The sequence below is a fragment of the Montipora capricornis genome, chromosome 13 (assembly GCF_036669925.1).
Source record: "Montipora capricornis isolate CH-2021 chromosome 13, ASM3666992v2, whole genome shotgun sequence".
In the NCBI taxonomy this organism is placed as follows: Eukaryota; Metazoa; Cnidaria; class Anthozoa; order Scleractinia; family Acroporidae; genus Montipora; species Montipora capricornis.
This window is the reverse complement of record NC_090895.1, coordinates 32,471,918-32,487,288: the sequence shown is the minus strand read 5'-3', so window position 1 is coordinate 32,487,288 and position 15,371 is coordinate 32,471,918. Positions and strand designations below refer to the sequence as shown.

General features: G+C 38.4%; 1 protein-coding gene and 1 pseudogene across 5 annotated transcripts in view; one reads left to right on the top strand and one right to left on the bottom strand.

The window, feature by feature from the left end:
• Nucleotides 1-1,852: 1,852 nt before the first annotated feature.
• LOC138030774 (cyclic nucleotide-gated channel alpha-4-like) lies at nucleotides 1,853-3,591 on the bottom strand (annotated as a pseudogene).
• A 1,388-nt stretch (nucleotides 3,592-4,979) lies between these two features.
• Nucleotides 4,980-15,371, top strand: part of LOC138029048 (cyclic nucleotide-gated channel alpha-3-like) — a 17,056-nt gene continuing 6,664 nt past the window's right edge. Inside the window, exons 1-3 of one of the 5 annotated variants that reach the window (XM_068876724.1) lie at nucleotides 4,980-5,036; nucleotides 11,792-12,091; nucleotides 14,554-15,228. In XM_068876724.1, coding sequence (XP_068732825.1) covers nucleotides 11,854-12,091; nucleotides 14,554-15,228 — 913 coding nt within the window. In that variant the 5' untranslated portion in view covers nucleotides 4,980-5,036; nucleotides 11,792-11,853. Of the gene's footprint in view, nucleotides 5,037-7,882; nucleotides 8,114-9,214; nucleotides 9,439-10,633; nucleotides 10,837-10,886; nucleotides 11,708-11,791; nucleotides 12,092-14,553; nucleotides 15,229-15,371 lie in introns of those variants that run through there. The other 4 variants (XM_068876720.1, XM_068876722.1, XM_068876723.1 and 1 more) reach the window with 4 other exon arrangements.

Here is a 15,371-nt window from a genome sequence, read left to right as displayed (position 1 = left end):
AAATTAGGACTCCACAGAGATATGTAAGATACAGACCGTCAAGCTCATAGTAGACTTCGGTGCCACCGTCTTTCCCGTACCAACTGTTGTCATGGAAAAGAAGTGATCGGAACAGGCTAACAGGTATTGTGGGACCAATCTAGATACGGGAAAATAGATCAGCAGGTTTTTCGACAGTTTTGTAAAATAGCGGACATATTCCTGAAAGCACCTGACGTAACATGTTTTGGCGCTGGAAGGCGCCTTCTGAGCGCCGAAGGTGCGATCTACCTAGGGGGAAATTTAAAAAATAGAACACTCAGGAACACTGTTTCCAATATTTCTGGACCTAACAATCTGTTTCCTAGGCAAGGCTGCAGTTAACTCAAATTCCCTTTAAAAAGTAGTAAAAAATTATAATAAAAATAAACAAACTCCTCAAATATTGCCATCAAAGTACCGGGCGTGGAATGGGAAACGATCGGTCGAAACGTCCGGCCATCCGGCCTCAAACGAAAAGCCTGCATGATGATTAGGCTTTTATCGGTATCCTGGGTTAGAGGACTGAGAACTGGAGCATCTATATGAAGGAAAGGAGTTCGGAAAGGAAAAGAAAAGGGTGGAGGTCCATGATAGGAGACTTTACGATCCCAGTGGCCCAACGGGCCGGAGCCTATCCACCGTTTTCCGTAGCATGAAACGACTAGGAGTATTTCTACTGCCGCCTGGATGAAATGCTGGTCCATCGCTGGGCTACCCCCAGCATAAATTCTCCGGTACCCATTTATACAGGGGTGGGTGGAGAGAGGCAGTGTCTTGCCCAGAACACAACACAATATTCCCTGCCAGGACTCGAACCCGGACCACTCGATCCGGAGTCAAGCGCACTAGCCATGAGGCCTATAGGCCTAGAGGAAAGGAAAGGAAAGGAATTTTATTTAAGTGTGTAGTCGTTCTAGTGCTGGAGCGCTAATTGGGGACACTGTAAACTGAAATGAAAAATGAAAGTAAATCAAGTCAAATGTCGGTTTTTGAGGAACCCTTGAATAACTCAAAAATGTGGCTTATTGTTCCAAGTTGATGGTATTGAACATCTTCCAAAGTTTGGCTATACACTATTCTGTTAAAAAGTTTCGTAAACTCGGCTTCGACGATATTCAATTTATTCATTATCGGATATTCGGAAATATTCGGAAGCGTTATTTAACGGCTATCTTGACAAAAAATAAAAATGAAAGGGAGAAGTGGTGCTCACACTTCTGGACAATTTATGCAACTTTCTGTTTTATACACCTGAAAAATTCACGGGGCTCCAGCGGGTGGGACGGTGCAATGCTCTACTAACTGAGCTATGAAGCCACCCAGTTGGGAGTCTGCCAGTTTGTTGGGCTCGTTTGTTCCCGTGAAGGAATCGATGAATGAAACCTTCCCGAGTCATTCACGCGGGAACAAATGCCGTGAGTCCAACGAATTGATCTGCTTCCAACTGAGTGGCTTCTTAGCTCAGTTGGTAGAGCATTTCACTGGCATCGCAGAGTCAAGGATTCGAATCAGGTTGGAGTCACCTAAATTCTTTAGATGTCTGTATGGGCCAATTTACACGTTACGATTTTTGTCGTATGTGACAAGCTTACGACAGGCTTACAACTCGCTTACGATTGTCGTGTACGTCAGAGGAAATGTCGAGCCATTTAAAACATGTTTTAAACGCTGCGACGATCGTAAGTCATGTCGTAGGCCTGTCGTAAGCTTGTTGCATGTGCCAAAATCGCACCTTGTAAATCGGTCCTAAGAGACAATTGCTTTAAATTGTCTAGACAAGAGCGAGGACCACTTCTCTCTTTCTTATATAACCCGCAACTCAAGTATACATTCATTTCATTAAAAAAATAAAGATGTTGTATTTTCCTACCTCAGCCCACTGTCCCTCCAGACGCGGATGCACCCATTTGTCGGCACCAAATCCCTCGAAGTAAGACAGAAGGAAGTAAAGGCAAGCCACCCAGTGGATAATCAGGAAGAGATAATGAATTAACTTCAACAGGTTGAACAGCTTTGGTCGACCACTGTAAATTTCAACTCGATCACAAAACAGGAAAACCGGTGGGCTTTGAGCAGACGACCAAAGCGTAAAAAGGCCTTGGACCTACCACAAGGTACAGGAGATCAGTTGGAAAAATTGAGACGCAGTCTAAGAAGAAGCCTCGAGATGTGATGTAGCTTTTGGCCAGCTGTTTTGTGCTTGTGACTATTTTACCATCAAGGAAGTAACCAGTGCGGAACTGCACTATTATGTCGAGGAGGAAGATAAAATCGCAAGTGTAATCGATGACCATGAAGGGAATGACATATTTCTGCTCTCTCACAAAGAAGGCCACGCGAAATATTATGATCCAGTAGTTGTACAGGATCGCAAGAACTACTGTCAACAACCAGAAGAAATAAACATTACCAGAAGGATCGAACACCAATGTAACGTCACAGCTACAACGCCCATCTTTGTGATCATCCAGCCAAGCATCTGAGGTGTCACGCGAACTCGCTGTCCCCTCTGATGAAGGGCTCTGTGCTTGGGGTGAACTTGAACCAGATCTGCGCATGAGCGGCCGGCGCCAGTCCCTTTCATCTTGGTACGTATATCTTTCAAGCCAGGAATCGCGCGACCTCTGTCTAGTTTTTTTTGTAGAATCTTTGCAGTGACAATACTTTTACGACTGAGTTAGCGAATCGTGATTGACCGGTGGACTCAATCACTACTTGAGGAATTCGTGGTCCTTCCTCTGGCCCGTCTGTTATGTGATTTTCGGCAGTCAAGGGAGTTTCCTCTTGGTCTTGCCGTAGTTGGGAGGTACTTTCCATTGTTGTTCTGTTAAACACCTGCACGATAATTGATTCTAAATGAAAAACTGAAGAGAGCCTCAAATTTCACGTAATCAAACATGAGGACGAACGTGTTCGATTAGCACTGGATATTTTGGCTGCCTTATCTTCAGCAGGCAATACGAGTTTGGCAATGACGGTATCGGTTTAAGTAAATGCTATCTATAAAGTGATCTAAATATTAATGCATATTTTGCTAGGAGGAAGAGTCAAAACATGGTAAATTTACCATATTTTGCGTCTTCAATTCACAGATTACTTCATATCTAAACCTTTCTCTCTCGACCATTTGATTTTCTTTTTTTGCGATAAGCTTGGTAGCTGTATAACAGTTTTAAAAAATAGTCACTTGCCATTTAACATTGATGACGGAAGCCTAAGGTAAACACTATTTCTCTGGTCAATTGCCTTTATTTTGTTGGCGTTGTAAAAATATCGGCGAGGACTTCGATTGCGCTGACTTAAAAAAAAATACTTGGTAACCGTTACAGATTGAGCATTACAATACCATGACTAGCTCATAACTGAATTTTCGGTTGGTATCTGGGTCCTTGACAACCCTGACCTGCGTTTTTTTTTTTTTTCCTTTTATAATTCAATTTAAATCACTCACCTTACGAGCCATATGTCGAAACGATTGTCGACAATACATTTTATAGGTTCTCGATTTTTTTCGTCTTGCAGAGTATAACTGAGTAAAAATCGAGAACAGGGAATATCGGCGTTTGTTTAGACTTTGTATATATAGTCTTTTTCTCCTTGTGAAAGTTATCGATGAATTTTGTCAATCAATTTGGTGAACTATTTTAAATACCGCGTTGATATGATGACGAACGAGTTGACGCCCCGCATTAAATTTAATTTTTAAAAGTCTTCAAATGACTTCCGCTCAGGCTTTGCAAACGTCATTCACCAGAGTGACAATGGTCCATTATCAGCACTACACCCACCCGGACGATTCAACGAGAGCGGAGGGGAAGAGAGCTGGTAGGGCTACAGCCCTACCACTTTTTTCTTGCTTGGGTGCTCGAGATGACATGAATAACGTATGAATTTTACCTCTTGAAAATAACAAAACGCATCTTCCCTCACATATGCGCTCACGAAGATTTTTAGCCCTACCACTTTAAAATGGTCTCCGCGGTACTTGTTTAATGACCATCTTTTTTCCAGCGATCAGGCTAAGTTAATTTTTGAAATCGAGAAGTATTATTTCTCGTCAGGAAATAAAGTGGTCGTGGAATATTTTGCGTTGTTTTTCCTAAGGCTGAGGACGAAAAACATCAAATGTAACATGGTTCATACATAATCTCTTTCACTCTACAATCTATTTAGCGATTTCAATTAATCAAGTTACTGTTATGATGTTAGAGAGCCTCAAACTTAAAGTGTTTACATTTAATTTTCTCTTTGATATGATTTTAAATACTAAAATCTCATTTAAGAAGAGGATGTTTTTGTCTTTAATGGACAGACATATCCAGGAACACTTACATTTCAGTCAATCTTTTGGTGTTTTGTTTTGTTTAGAAATAACACTTAAAGATATTTTGCTTCTCGAAGCCGAGGCGACCCTCTGTGAAAACTCATACATTTCAAAAATCTTGTCTAAGAACTTCGTGAACCAACCGCTTTGCTCCCCCAAAAAGTATTTTCGTTTCACATCTGCTGTTGCAATACCCATTAATTTGTTGCAGTGGTTGCCGCGGTATGCTCTGTTCTTACAAGATGAAAGGTTAAATTCAGACAGATTTTACTTTCGCCTATTGTTTCGGTTTGCATATTCTTAAAAGGTTTAAGGTAACTCTTTTTTTTAATCATAGGCAAACAAAAGAAAGTGACCAATGAACGGTTTTAGAGAGGCATTCGATTTTGTTACATGTTTGTCATCTTTCTTGGAATATCTTGGAAGCATTACTCTTTCGTACACATCGCTTGAGATTCCCTGTGCACGTGGATTCCGATGTCAAAACTAGTGCGTAGAAAACTTAGCCTAATAGTAAACTTGATGATTTTCTTGTATTTTCGATAAAAAAGATCACATATTTAGTTCAATGTTTATTTTATCGCCATTTAAACATAACCGAAGTTGAACCTTGTCGTTTTTTATCGCATTTTAGGTTTTTGTCAAAGAGTTGAGCCCCAAAGCCAGACAAACTTCGTTTAAAATTTTACAGGTAAGAGCGTTTATGTTCTATTATTTTGCTTACAATGGGGTATTCTGTATTTGAATTGCATTCATGATCTCAGATATAGAACAAGAATTGTGGCTGTTAATTGGCTAGAGATGTCAAACGCCAACCGATACGATAATCGTCTTTATAAAAGTCGTCCAGCCCTATATACATTATGTGGTTATGCTACCTCACTTGAACTGCTCAATTTTTCGTGCGACCACGTTATGAAAACAGAAATAAGCTCAGGTCAGGCCGACAATCCCATCAATAATCCGTTGCAAACAAGACTAAGATAATTGCAAAGATAATTTGTAATTACACTAACTGCAATGTCCATTTAAGTTCGCGTTTACGTCATTGCTTTGCGTTTTTCCTTCCAATCCAAAGTCAACACATTCATTCCTTTTTTCATTATTAGCCGGTTTGCATATTTACAATCATATCTGTCAGTGATATTGATATTTACATATTCTGTCTATATATTGACTGGAATTTCCTTTTTTTACAGTGAAACACTATTTTCAGTATTGTTCGCACTTTTTCAGAAACCCGCCCTGGCGTGAGGCAGTTTAACTGTTTTTTTTCCTACATAGGTCTACATAGTGTCGGAAAACCACATTTTAATTATAACATTTAACCACCTCTCTAAATTCGCTCAATTAATTAGATCAGACATTGTTTGCCCGTTGGCCAACTAAGTTAACTTTGCGTTTAGCAAACAAACCGTTGGGTAAACTGTTTCATTTTTCTTTCTTTTGTTTTTACAAAGTCGTTTATTTCAATATTCAATTACGCGGAACTTTTTAGAGTTTTTACCCAGAAGGGATAAGGGACCGAACTGTACTTGGAGGTCGAAAGCGACTGGAGGGCGCAGCACTTTTTGAAATATGCGCAATTCTGGACTAACCTTAGTGTACAGTTATGCTTATCTGAATTCAGTATTGAATTTTTCTATCTTGCCTGTCCAAAGTCAATATTTGCCAGAGCTGCATGCCTATCCAAAAACAATATTTTCCAATGATTTTCTTCCAAGTTTGGTATCATCCAAACGTGCTCTTTGTCAAAGATCTTGTTTTTTGTTGGCTACAACACATTTATCAGTCGAGTTCTTTAAAAATGCGTTTGCTTTTTGTCTTGAAGCGAGTTATAATGTACCAAACACAATAATCTTTCCAAATTGAATCTCCAACGCAGAAACTGAAATGAGACTAAAAGTTCTTAAAAAGGCAAGACTGAAATGATTGGCCATTAATGATGTTCTACGGCAGGCAAAGTTATGCCATCGAGTACTTAACTTTCCTCTCAACACTGATTTAGGGGCATTTCAAAATCGAAAAAAATATTTATTGACAAAAAAGCGATGATACTTTCTGTCAGTTGTGGAAAACTTCGTAATTTTACAATCCAATCGGTGTAATTGCTTTGTTCATGATCCATTCGTCACTGATCCTCGATGTTATCACTGTTATCATTATTGTTGTTGTTATAATAATAATAATAATAATAATAATAATAATAATAATAATAATAGCAGTAGTGGTAGTAGTAGTAGTGGTAATAATTATCGTTAAACACATGAAATGTTGTTGGAACCCACTCGGAAAAATCGGAGCCCCAGATAGGATTCGAACCCACGACCCTCCGTGATCTAGTCGGATGCTCTAACCACTGAGCTACTGGAGACTCTATCCCATCTGGGGCTCGGACTTTTCCGGGTTTCTAGTGGGTTCCTACAGTTAATTTCGCTTATATCGTTAAAATCTCCAAATCCTAGTTAATGGTGAATCTATTGTCAATTTCAGCTTTCTTTTAACCAATGTCCACAAGCCACAAGTGTTAGTTTTGTATCGTCCCAACGTGTCGGTGATGTGTCGGAAACATTTCGGTTACCCGGGTCGGTTACCAGTCGGCCGACGCCTCACCGACGCGACGGTTTGGATCCAATTCATTACTAACGAAACGTCGCTTCAGTTTCGACATTGTTTCGTAAGAATGAAACACCTTCAGAGGGTGCTACAAACACGGTCTTTGTGATGAATACTTGAGAATTTTGTGGTCTTCTCACTGGTCCCGTATCGCTTGGTTGCCAGTTTCAACTAATCGATTGAATAGAATTCCGGTGTTAATCCGCACCTCTTTTGACATACCACGTTTGCATCTCGGACGGATGACTTCTTTAATTTGCCTTATTTCGACCAAAAAAATCTTTAGTTTATCAGCACAATTCATTTGAATTAGCTGAGGTCTTTCAAACCACTAAAGTTCTACCAAAAACAATCTCTGCGCGGCTGAAGAAATCAGAATGAATATTAGCGATGGAACTGAACCCTAAATTTAGAGCCTGCTTTTGATGACAATTTAAAATCAAAGCAAGACTGATGTAAATGTGAAAAACTAGGAATTAGCATATATATAAAAGTATACTTTACCAACGCACTCTGTCCTATGCTTCGTTATTGAAGTGACGAGAAAATCTTTTCGTTGTTCGCTTTACCTAAACAGGGTTTCGCCACTTTCGTGCGTGGGTTGGATTTTTTTTTTCCATTTTTATTTTTGGTACCGCTCGGCAGCCACCTGCCGTTGCTGACCAACATGCACATTATTAAAATCGTGCTTTTGGTGATGAAACCCAATTAAAAGCAAATGTTTCTGTTTCACAGAGCAATTAACAGGCTTTGAAGCAAGTAAATTTTACTATGTGACGGATATTGGTTTGTACTGTACATTTACTGAGAACGGAAGGCCAGCAAAAAAATTGTCCGACGTATTTGGTCCGCTTTTTTTTCCTGTCACTCTTCCAAAGATTTGTGTTTGATCGACGAAAGGCAGTGAATGTCAAGCTGAAGAAAAATCGCTTTTGGTTCCAATGTAAACTGAATCCGCAATTTTCACCTAAATTAGATGTGGCTGACAAGCAAAAGCTGCCGAATTATTTACTGGATTAGTTTTTTAAGAGTCTACATCCTAATACGTGCAGAAAGAATTGGGAATTAACGACCTTGAATCGTACGTACTGCTCGGACAAATTTTCTCAGTACATGTAGAACCGATCCTTTAAACAATGGAACCCGCGAAAGGTTAGTCCTATTTTAAATCTGTTCGCAAGCATAAAACGAAAGCTGTCTTTAACTGAAACTGAATGTGATAAAATGTTAATTTCCCCTTCTGTTACAGCATAAGCGCTCGTATCGTTTCGTGTTGCAAATCACCCTATGAAAGCATTAGAATAAAATCTCTGTATCAGATTTCCCTTACACTCAATATTACACATCCGCAGCAGCAAACTCCAAGATACATATTTTATCATCTGTAATACCTTAGGCTATTTTAGCAACCAGGCACCTGGAGCAAAGCCGAAAATTGGGTTTTCTTTTTTCAAAGTCGTCCTATGCCGCTTTATCAAAGTATTTTGCTGTTAGGGGGCCGTTCACTTCAAAAAGTGAATGTAGAACTGATTTGATCGTTGCCCTATGGTGTACTGAGTTAATTGCTTTTTTGACATATTATACCTCGCTTTAATGTTGTTTGCAACAACTCCTTGTGGCAACCAAAGACATATAATACGAGACCTATTAACCACTTTTCTCGAATCGATTCAAAGCCTATTTTAATAATCATCACGGAAAAATCAGTTTATGGGAGAACATTTCAAATATTGTGCAGAACATTTTGTTTTGTTTTGGTTAAAAAATATCGGCTCCCGTAGGTAACTTGAAAACAACATCAAACGGTGTCCTATAGACATTTGCTTTTATGAATATTCAGTCTCTGTGATTAACCCGCGGCGGGGAGCCATTTGGACTATGTTTATTCGTACCTCTTACATGAAGTCAGTCAAGGAACATTTGACAATTTCGCCGCAACTTGATCACGACAGAACAAAGGAAAAATACCGCTTCCCCGGACAAAGAATTGTGGCCTGAGATTCACTGTCTCCAAGAGACCTTGCAAGTTTCTACCTTTGTAAATGAATGTTCTGTTTTTTTTTGCATCGGCTGTCCAATTTAGCTGGTGCCGAGTGAGAAGGATATTTCGCCAATTGCTATAGATGATAGCATGTATTATCATATATTAAGTTATATAAATAAAACAAGTGCCAGCAACTCCGGAAAACTCTGCAGCTGTTAGCAGAGAAACTTCATCCAATCCTGTAAAAAGGTCCTTTTCGGCTTCATAAAATCTAAATTATCTGACGTGCACCATTCATACCAAGTTGTTCAGTACCCTAGCATTGCCACCGAAGGCTTTTAAGTTTTGATATGTAACCATGACAGCTGAAATGATGTCAAGATGTAGCTTTGTAAAAGATTGGGGCAATTTTTTGGATGTTTGTTTGAGATGTGGACAACCGAAGATGTGAGTGATTTTCTGCTTACAAATGGCTTGTAGTTCAAGCTCCTAGGTGAGATATCTTCAACATTTTCAGTTCCATTGAAATCCAACGATAATGGAAATGCCTTGTTTTAAAACCAACATTAACTGCCGTATAGCGACCGAATAATTTTTAACCAAAACGTAATTTTTTTCTTAAAACTGTGGTATCCATGACGTCTTTCTAACTCTACATTTGGTGAGTTTCTTATTCATTTGCTGACGAGTGTATTATTTATTTGTTCTGACGATGTAATTTACGAATCACTTAGTCTTTTTTTGAGGTCGTGTAAGTTCTCGACGCTTACTCTGAGTGTAAAATTGGAGTCAAGGAAATGTGCTATTTGCATATCATAATTTTAGATTTTGTCAATTTGTCTATCCGGCACTAGTTTGAAAACTTTCTCTCGCGCCTTCCCCTCGGTGGAACAGTTTGTGGCGGTATAGATTGGTGTTCGAAGGAATAGAGGTGTTTCTTCTGGCATTTGGTGATGGCCTAGCACATCCAGTTTTTAAACAGCTTAAAGATCCATTATCAAAACTCTGAATTTTCAGGCCTTAAATCTGTAAAAAAGACTTGTTATTTATGTTTTACTTTGAGAATACAATTTTTCTGACTTTTTTCTTTGTACTTTGCGAAACAGACCAATTGAACATTTTACTTACAATCGTGCGCCAAAAAACCTAAAGCTCTGTCTGCACTTTTAAAGAGTGATCTTATTGTTTCTTTTTTTTTTGTTCTCGATATTTAACGTACGGATGGAAAATATGATTGTATGAGGAAGATAAATATTGTATATTTTTCGATAACTAGAATAATGGGTTCAAGAAAGATCCCTGTGTATCTTTTTATAAAAACATAAAATCATTTGCTCTTTTACAAAATACAAAGGCAGTATTTGTGATGACTGCGTAATTCAGTAAATTAAAGTTATGATCGCAAAACCCTTTTTGCACCTATCAACCCTAAATGATGTCACCTTATGTTAAAGATATTTTTTGCTTTTTCCGGTCTAGGAAGGCTTTGTATCGTGAGCTTGTTTCGCGTCCAGTTATTTTCTCTCTCTCTCTTTAAAGTTTAGCGTAATACCACACGAACCTTTGTATTCGGGAAGGTGATAGAGCCAGTTTGTCGCTCAGACGGATTTAACTCCATGGAATTATTTCAATTATGGATTATTTGTTCAAGCATATCTAATAGTATTCCATGGCGGTCTTGAGTCTGCGCGAAGTGTTCTCAGTTTTGATGATGTATTAACTGTTTATATCCTCAAGTTGCTTTAAAAATGGAACTTGCCCACATGCAGAGATTTTCCAAAGGTTACATGACCGAATCATTTTGAAAGTGAATTTCCGTCGCCGAAAATTAGGGAGCCTGCAATATGCAGTAACTGATTGCTGCACCTGTTTACCATGTGAACATGCGCACGTGAGCCATAAAATAAGTTTTTTTCGGGTCATTTATAACAATTTTATAATATTTTCAGGGTTTTAATGGCGTGCTTCTACAGATACTTTCGAAGGTTTATTATTTGACAATGATAGCCCTTAGCAGTTTTAGAAGTATTTTGTATGTTTCCCATGAAGTTTCTTCATTCGTGATTTTTGTTCCTTCCTCATTGCTCTTCAGTAAATATTTTTCATTCTTCGGCCAGTTTATTTTGCTCCAGGCCAAGTCTTCTTAATTTGGACTAATAATTTAACTTAAATATAATCATATCGCCTATAGCTCCGTAACTTGCAGACTGGATGCCGTTAAAATTCATCTATGAGAAATTACTATAATAGAAAAGAATTGAATATTTTCATTAAATCATCTCGTTTCTCTTCACGTACCTTCTTCTGTTGCTACGGGTTTTTTTTAGAGCCACAACTGAAGAAAACTTCAGTTACCTGTGGAATAAAATGCGTGTACGCAAACTCTAGAGAAAAAAGTAATTTTATACGCTAGATGCAATTTCCTCCGTTGTTAATCCATTTAAAAAGGCAGAGACGAAGTCTTACAATCGCTTAATTACAAGCTGCGTAAGTGCTCCTTTGTTGTAGACTCGAGTAAATATGTCATGTCTTCCTATCATTGCACACTTAAACAAAAAGAGAATTTGGCTTTGAATAGATGGATCATCCATTTTAAGTATTCAACAGCGAAAGTTCCGCTCCTTCCCTCTTTAATTCAAAAGCTTTTTCTTGAATTTTATTGCTTTATCGAAACAGACCTCCACACAAGGTCATACTTCCAGTAGTTGTAGAAAGCACGCTTCGTCCTTTTAACAAACACTTGGCCCTGTAATAACAACATGGTAAGATCTCTTGGCGTGGTAATTTGACTCATCTTTTATCGCATTTCCTTGGTAAGTGCCTCTAACGAGTTTCTATACCTTCAGATTTGTCATCAGATTCGCCAAACCTGACTCATCAAAGACCCTCAGTGGCGCTGAAAACAAAGATGAATGAAGGAACAAGTAGAACATCAAGAGTCCGCTTCTCAGCTAATACAGATGCTTTCAGCGAAGAAGAAGAAGCGGATATTCGGCACAAACGCTTACTTCGCTATTGGTACAAAGGTGGACGAAGATACAGCGAAGCCGAAAAAGCGTTTTTAAGCCGTGTCAGGATACCCTCTGTTGGACTCATTGCTGATGGTGAAACTAAAGTTGGATGGCTTCGATTTTTTGATCCGGGAGGTCAGTAATATTAGTTACGACATTCCTTTTTGCCAGTAGATAATTATATGTTAAGACCGCCGCCGCTTCTTTCATAATTTTCTTAAACGGGAGAGTAGCCGGAAATATTGTTATTCTTAACCTTTGGTCTTATCATAAGGCAGTTATAAGTTTTAGGATTGCTAGCCGGTGAAATGTCCCTCAAATACCGGTGCAATCTCTCAATGAAAAATATTTTGATTGAGTAGTTTCATTTCGTTGAGTGTGTATAAGATTTTTATTAAATGTGAATCTTTCAAAAAAGGTTATATTCTAGTTTGGCAGTTCACAAAAACGAGATCGAAGTTTTCATCTGGATTTTTGCGGCGTACAAATCAAATTGGTCCAAACTATTTAAACCGACCATTAGTGAAATACATGACGGTATTTTAGTGTTTCTCTAAAAAGAGATGTCAAACAGATCGTTTTATGGTGCTAATATTTTTTTAGAATTGAAGCAAATATGCTTTTCCATATTTTAAATTTGTCTCTGTGCTATGGAGACTCATTGGTCAAGTAGTGATTTTCACACGAAAAGCCAGAGATTGTTGGAAATTCTCTTCCCTCTTTCTAGTGTTTTAATACATCCAAGGTCAAATGTTGTTGCTCCTCGTTATCCCTTGCATTTATTGGCTCTAGAAGCAAGATCGAGAATAAGTAAATCATTGTGGAAGATTTTCCCATTGTCCAAGTGGACAATATGGACGCCATATTTTCTTCTCTGGTAAAGGCGAATATTTACCCCATACTTATAGCTTTTCCAAACGTATACGTGTAGTCACATGCGGCGAAAGCCATGTTTTAATGTTCTATAGATAATAAATATGTTGAGATTTTGGGCCTTTATTACAAAGATAAGAATACAAATGGCGACCCTAATTTATTGTATCACGAACATTGTGGTTAGCTATGGAGAGAAAATTTGCAAAGCAAATTTCTTACCATTTCAGTACAAAAAGACATTTACCCCCTTCTTTTTCAATTTAAATTTAGTCACGAAGATCTTGTTTTAATGAGTTCATTTTTGACAGCTACGCGCGGTCTTGGTTTTGCCAAGGGGGTGTTTTGATGTGTAAACCGAATCAGAAAATGCGATATTCGGCAAATAGAACATTACAAATAATATTAAGCTGTCCGTGAAACCGAATACAAGGTAAAAGTTACAGTCTTGAAAAAAAAAAAAAAAAGTACGATATTTGATGGGGGTTTATTCTGTTTACTGAGTGCTTTTGGTGATTTCGCACGGTTATTGCTGAATCCTCCCATGGTAAATAAGGTGTTTGCTCAAAGAAAATAATATATTTAATTTTATCATGTCAAACTTTCCTCTTTTTTTTTCTTGATGTTCAATCTATCCGCTAGGTGGTGTCTCTGGCATTTCTGGCTCATGGAACTGTGCGCGAATGAACTGCTATTTCAAATCCTGCCGCGAGCCTGCAATAACGAGATTGTTTTTTTTTTAGAATATTCTTCCGCCATTGCCCTCGAAACGAGCGATAGATAATTGACAAGTTTATACTCATAATATTGTAATTTTCGTCGCGCTCACTGAAATAGCCCCGCTTCAATTAGTTGAAGCAGAATGTGGTGTGTTTTTTTTCTCAAGTAGACTACACCTAGCCTGCGTCGTAGACGGATTAAACCACCGATATAGTTTCGAGTCACGCGCATGTCTTGATGCGCGCACGCTAACTACTCCTTGTGAAACGCTTTCGATCCTCGTCGGCAAACATTCAATTATAAAGACATCAGCGAATTTCCTTATCGGTGCACGCACGTAAAATTTGGGAGTACAAATAATTCAACTTAGCAGTCGCATTTGCCAGTTTTAATATAAGGCAGCTAAAATCAGCAGATCAGATCGTACATTTCAATAGTTTTAGCATTAATGGTTACGTTTTTGGAATCTCCTATTATCTTAAACACTGTAACTAAAATAATAATATAGGAACTGAATGCACTGAAAGTTAACGATAGCTCTAGGTTTAGTGATCACTTTAACGGAAGGCTACCATTCACAAGCAAAACTCAATAGCGACTAACGGTCACTAATTCAAACAACTGACCGCGTCCGTTCCTTAATGTATGGAGAGATTCAAGAAGACTAAACACAAAAGATAATAACTTCTGATGATGTATGTTGCAACATACGAAACGTTAAAAGTTTATAAATGTTATGCAGTTCAAGCAAAAGTTTGTAACCGCTGTTTGTGTTTTATTCTTATTGACTTTGAATGGCCCGAGTCAAAGAATCTTTATGCGGAGACTCAACAAGATGTCCTGGCCATAGCTAAACTGCTAGTAGAAAAGAATGTAGAAATAACTCTGTCAGGAAACTGTGCTGAGATGACGTTTGTCGGGGAAATTTTAGATATTGTGTATGCTTGTAATTACCATCTTTGTTTTCGCCTTAATTGCTCTCTTTGTTATTTTCTTATTCCAAGGTGACAGACTGTATTACTGGTTGATGATTGTCTCCATTGCAGTTGTTTATAATTCATGGGTGCTAATATTACGAAGTTCATTTCCGGAAATTCACAAAAGACATGAGATCATCTGGATGACCATAGACTATTTGTGCGATATTATTTATATTCTTGACTTATTTGTCAGTTCACGGACGGGTTATATGGAAGACGGTATTATGCAAAAAGACATTCAAAAAATGCGGCGACATTACTTACGTACATCAGCGTTTTATTTGGACGCAGCCTCAATCATACCGCTGGACATTCTGTACATTTTCATCGAGCGCGAGCCCGCAGTACGCATGAATCGCCTGATAAAGTACCACCGTTTCTGGAGATTTCTTGATCGCACAGAGAGCCGGACCAGTTACCCGAACATGTTTAGACTGGCCTCCCTGATGCAGTTCATTCTTGTGATAATTCATTGGAACGCTTGTATATATTTCATAGTATCTAGAAACATTGGGTTCGGTACAGACAATTGGGTGTACCCGGGAATCATCGGTAACTTAAATGCAACGCACGAGTCACTCACACGGAAATACATTTATTCTTTTTATTGGTCAACTCTAACGCTGACCACCATTGGGGAAGTACCGCCACCTCACACAAATGTGGAATTTATCATTGTAACTCTCGATTACTTAATAGGTAAGTTCGGCATAAACCTATACTTCGTTTATATTTGTGCGTTGTCTGCCTGCTGAACCTGCAAAAATAAGGAACCCAGTGGGACATGCTATTCAAGAAAAGTAGCGAAATAGTGCCAGAGTTTTATATTGGCATGTTATTAT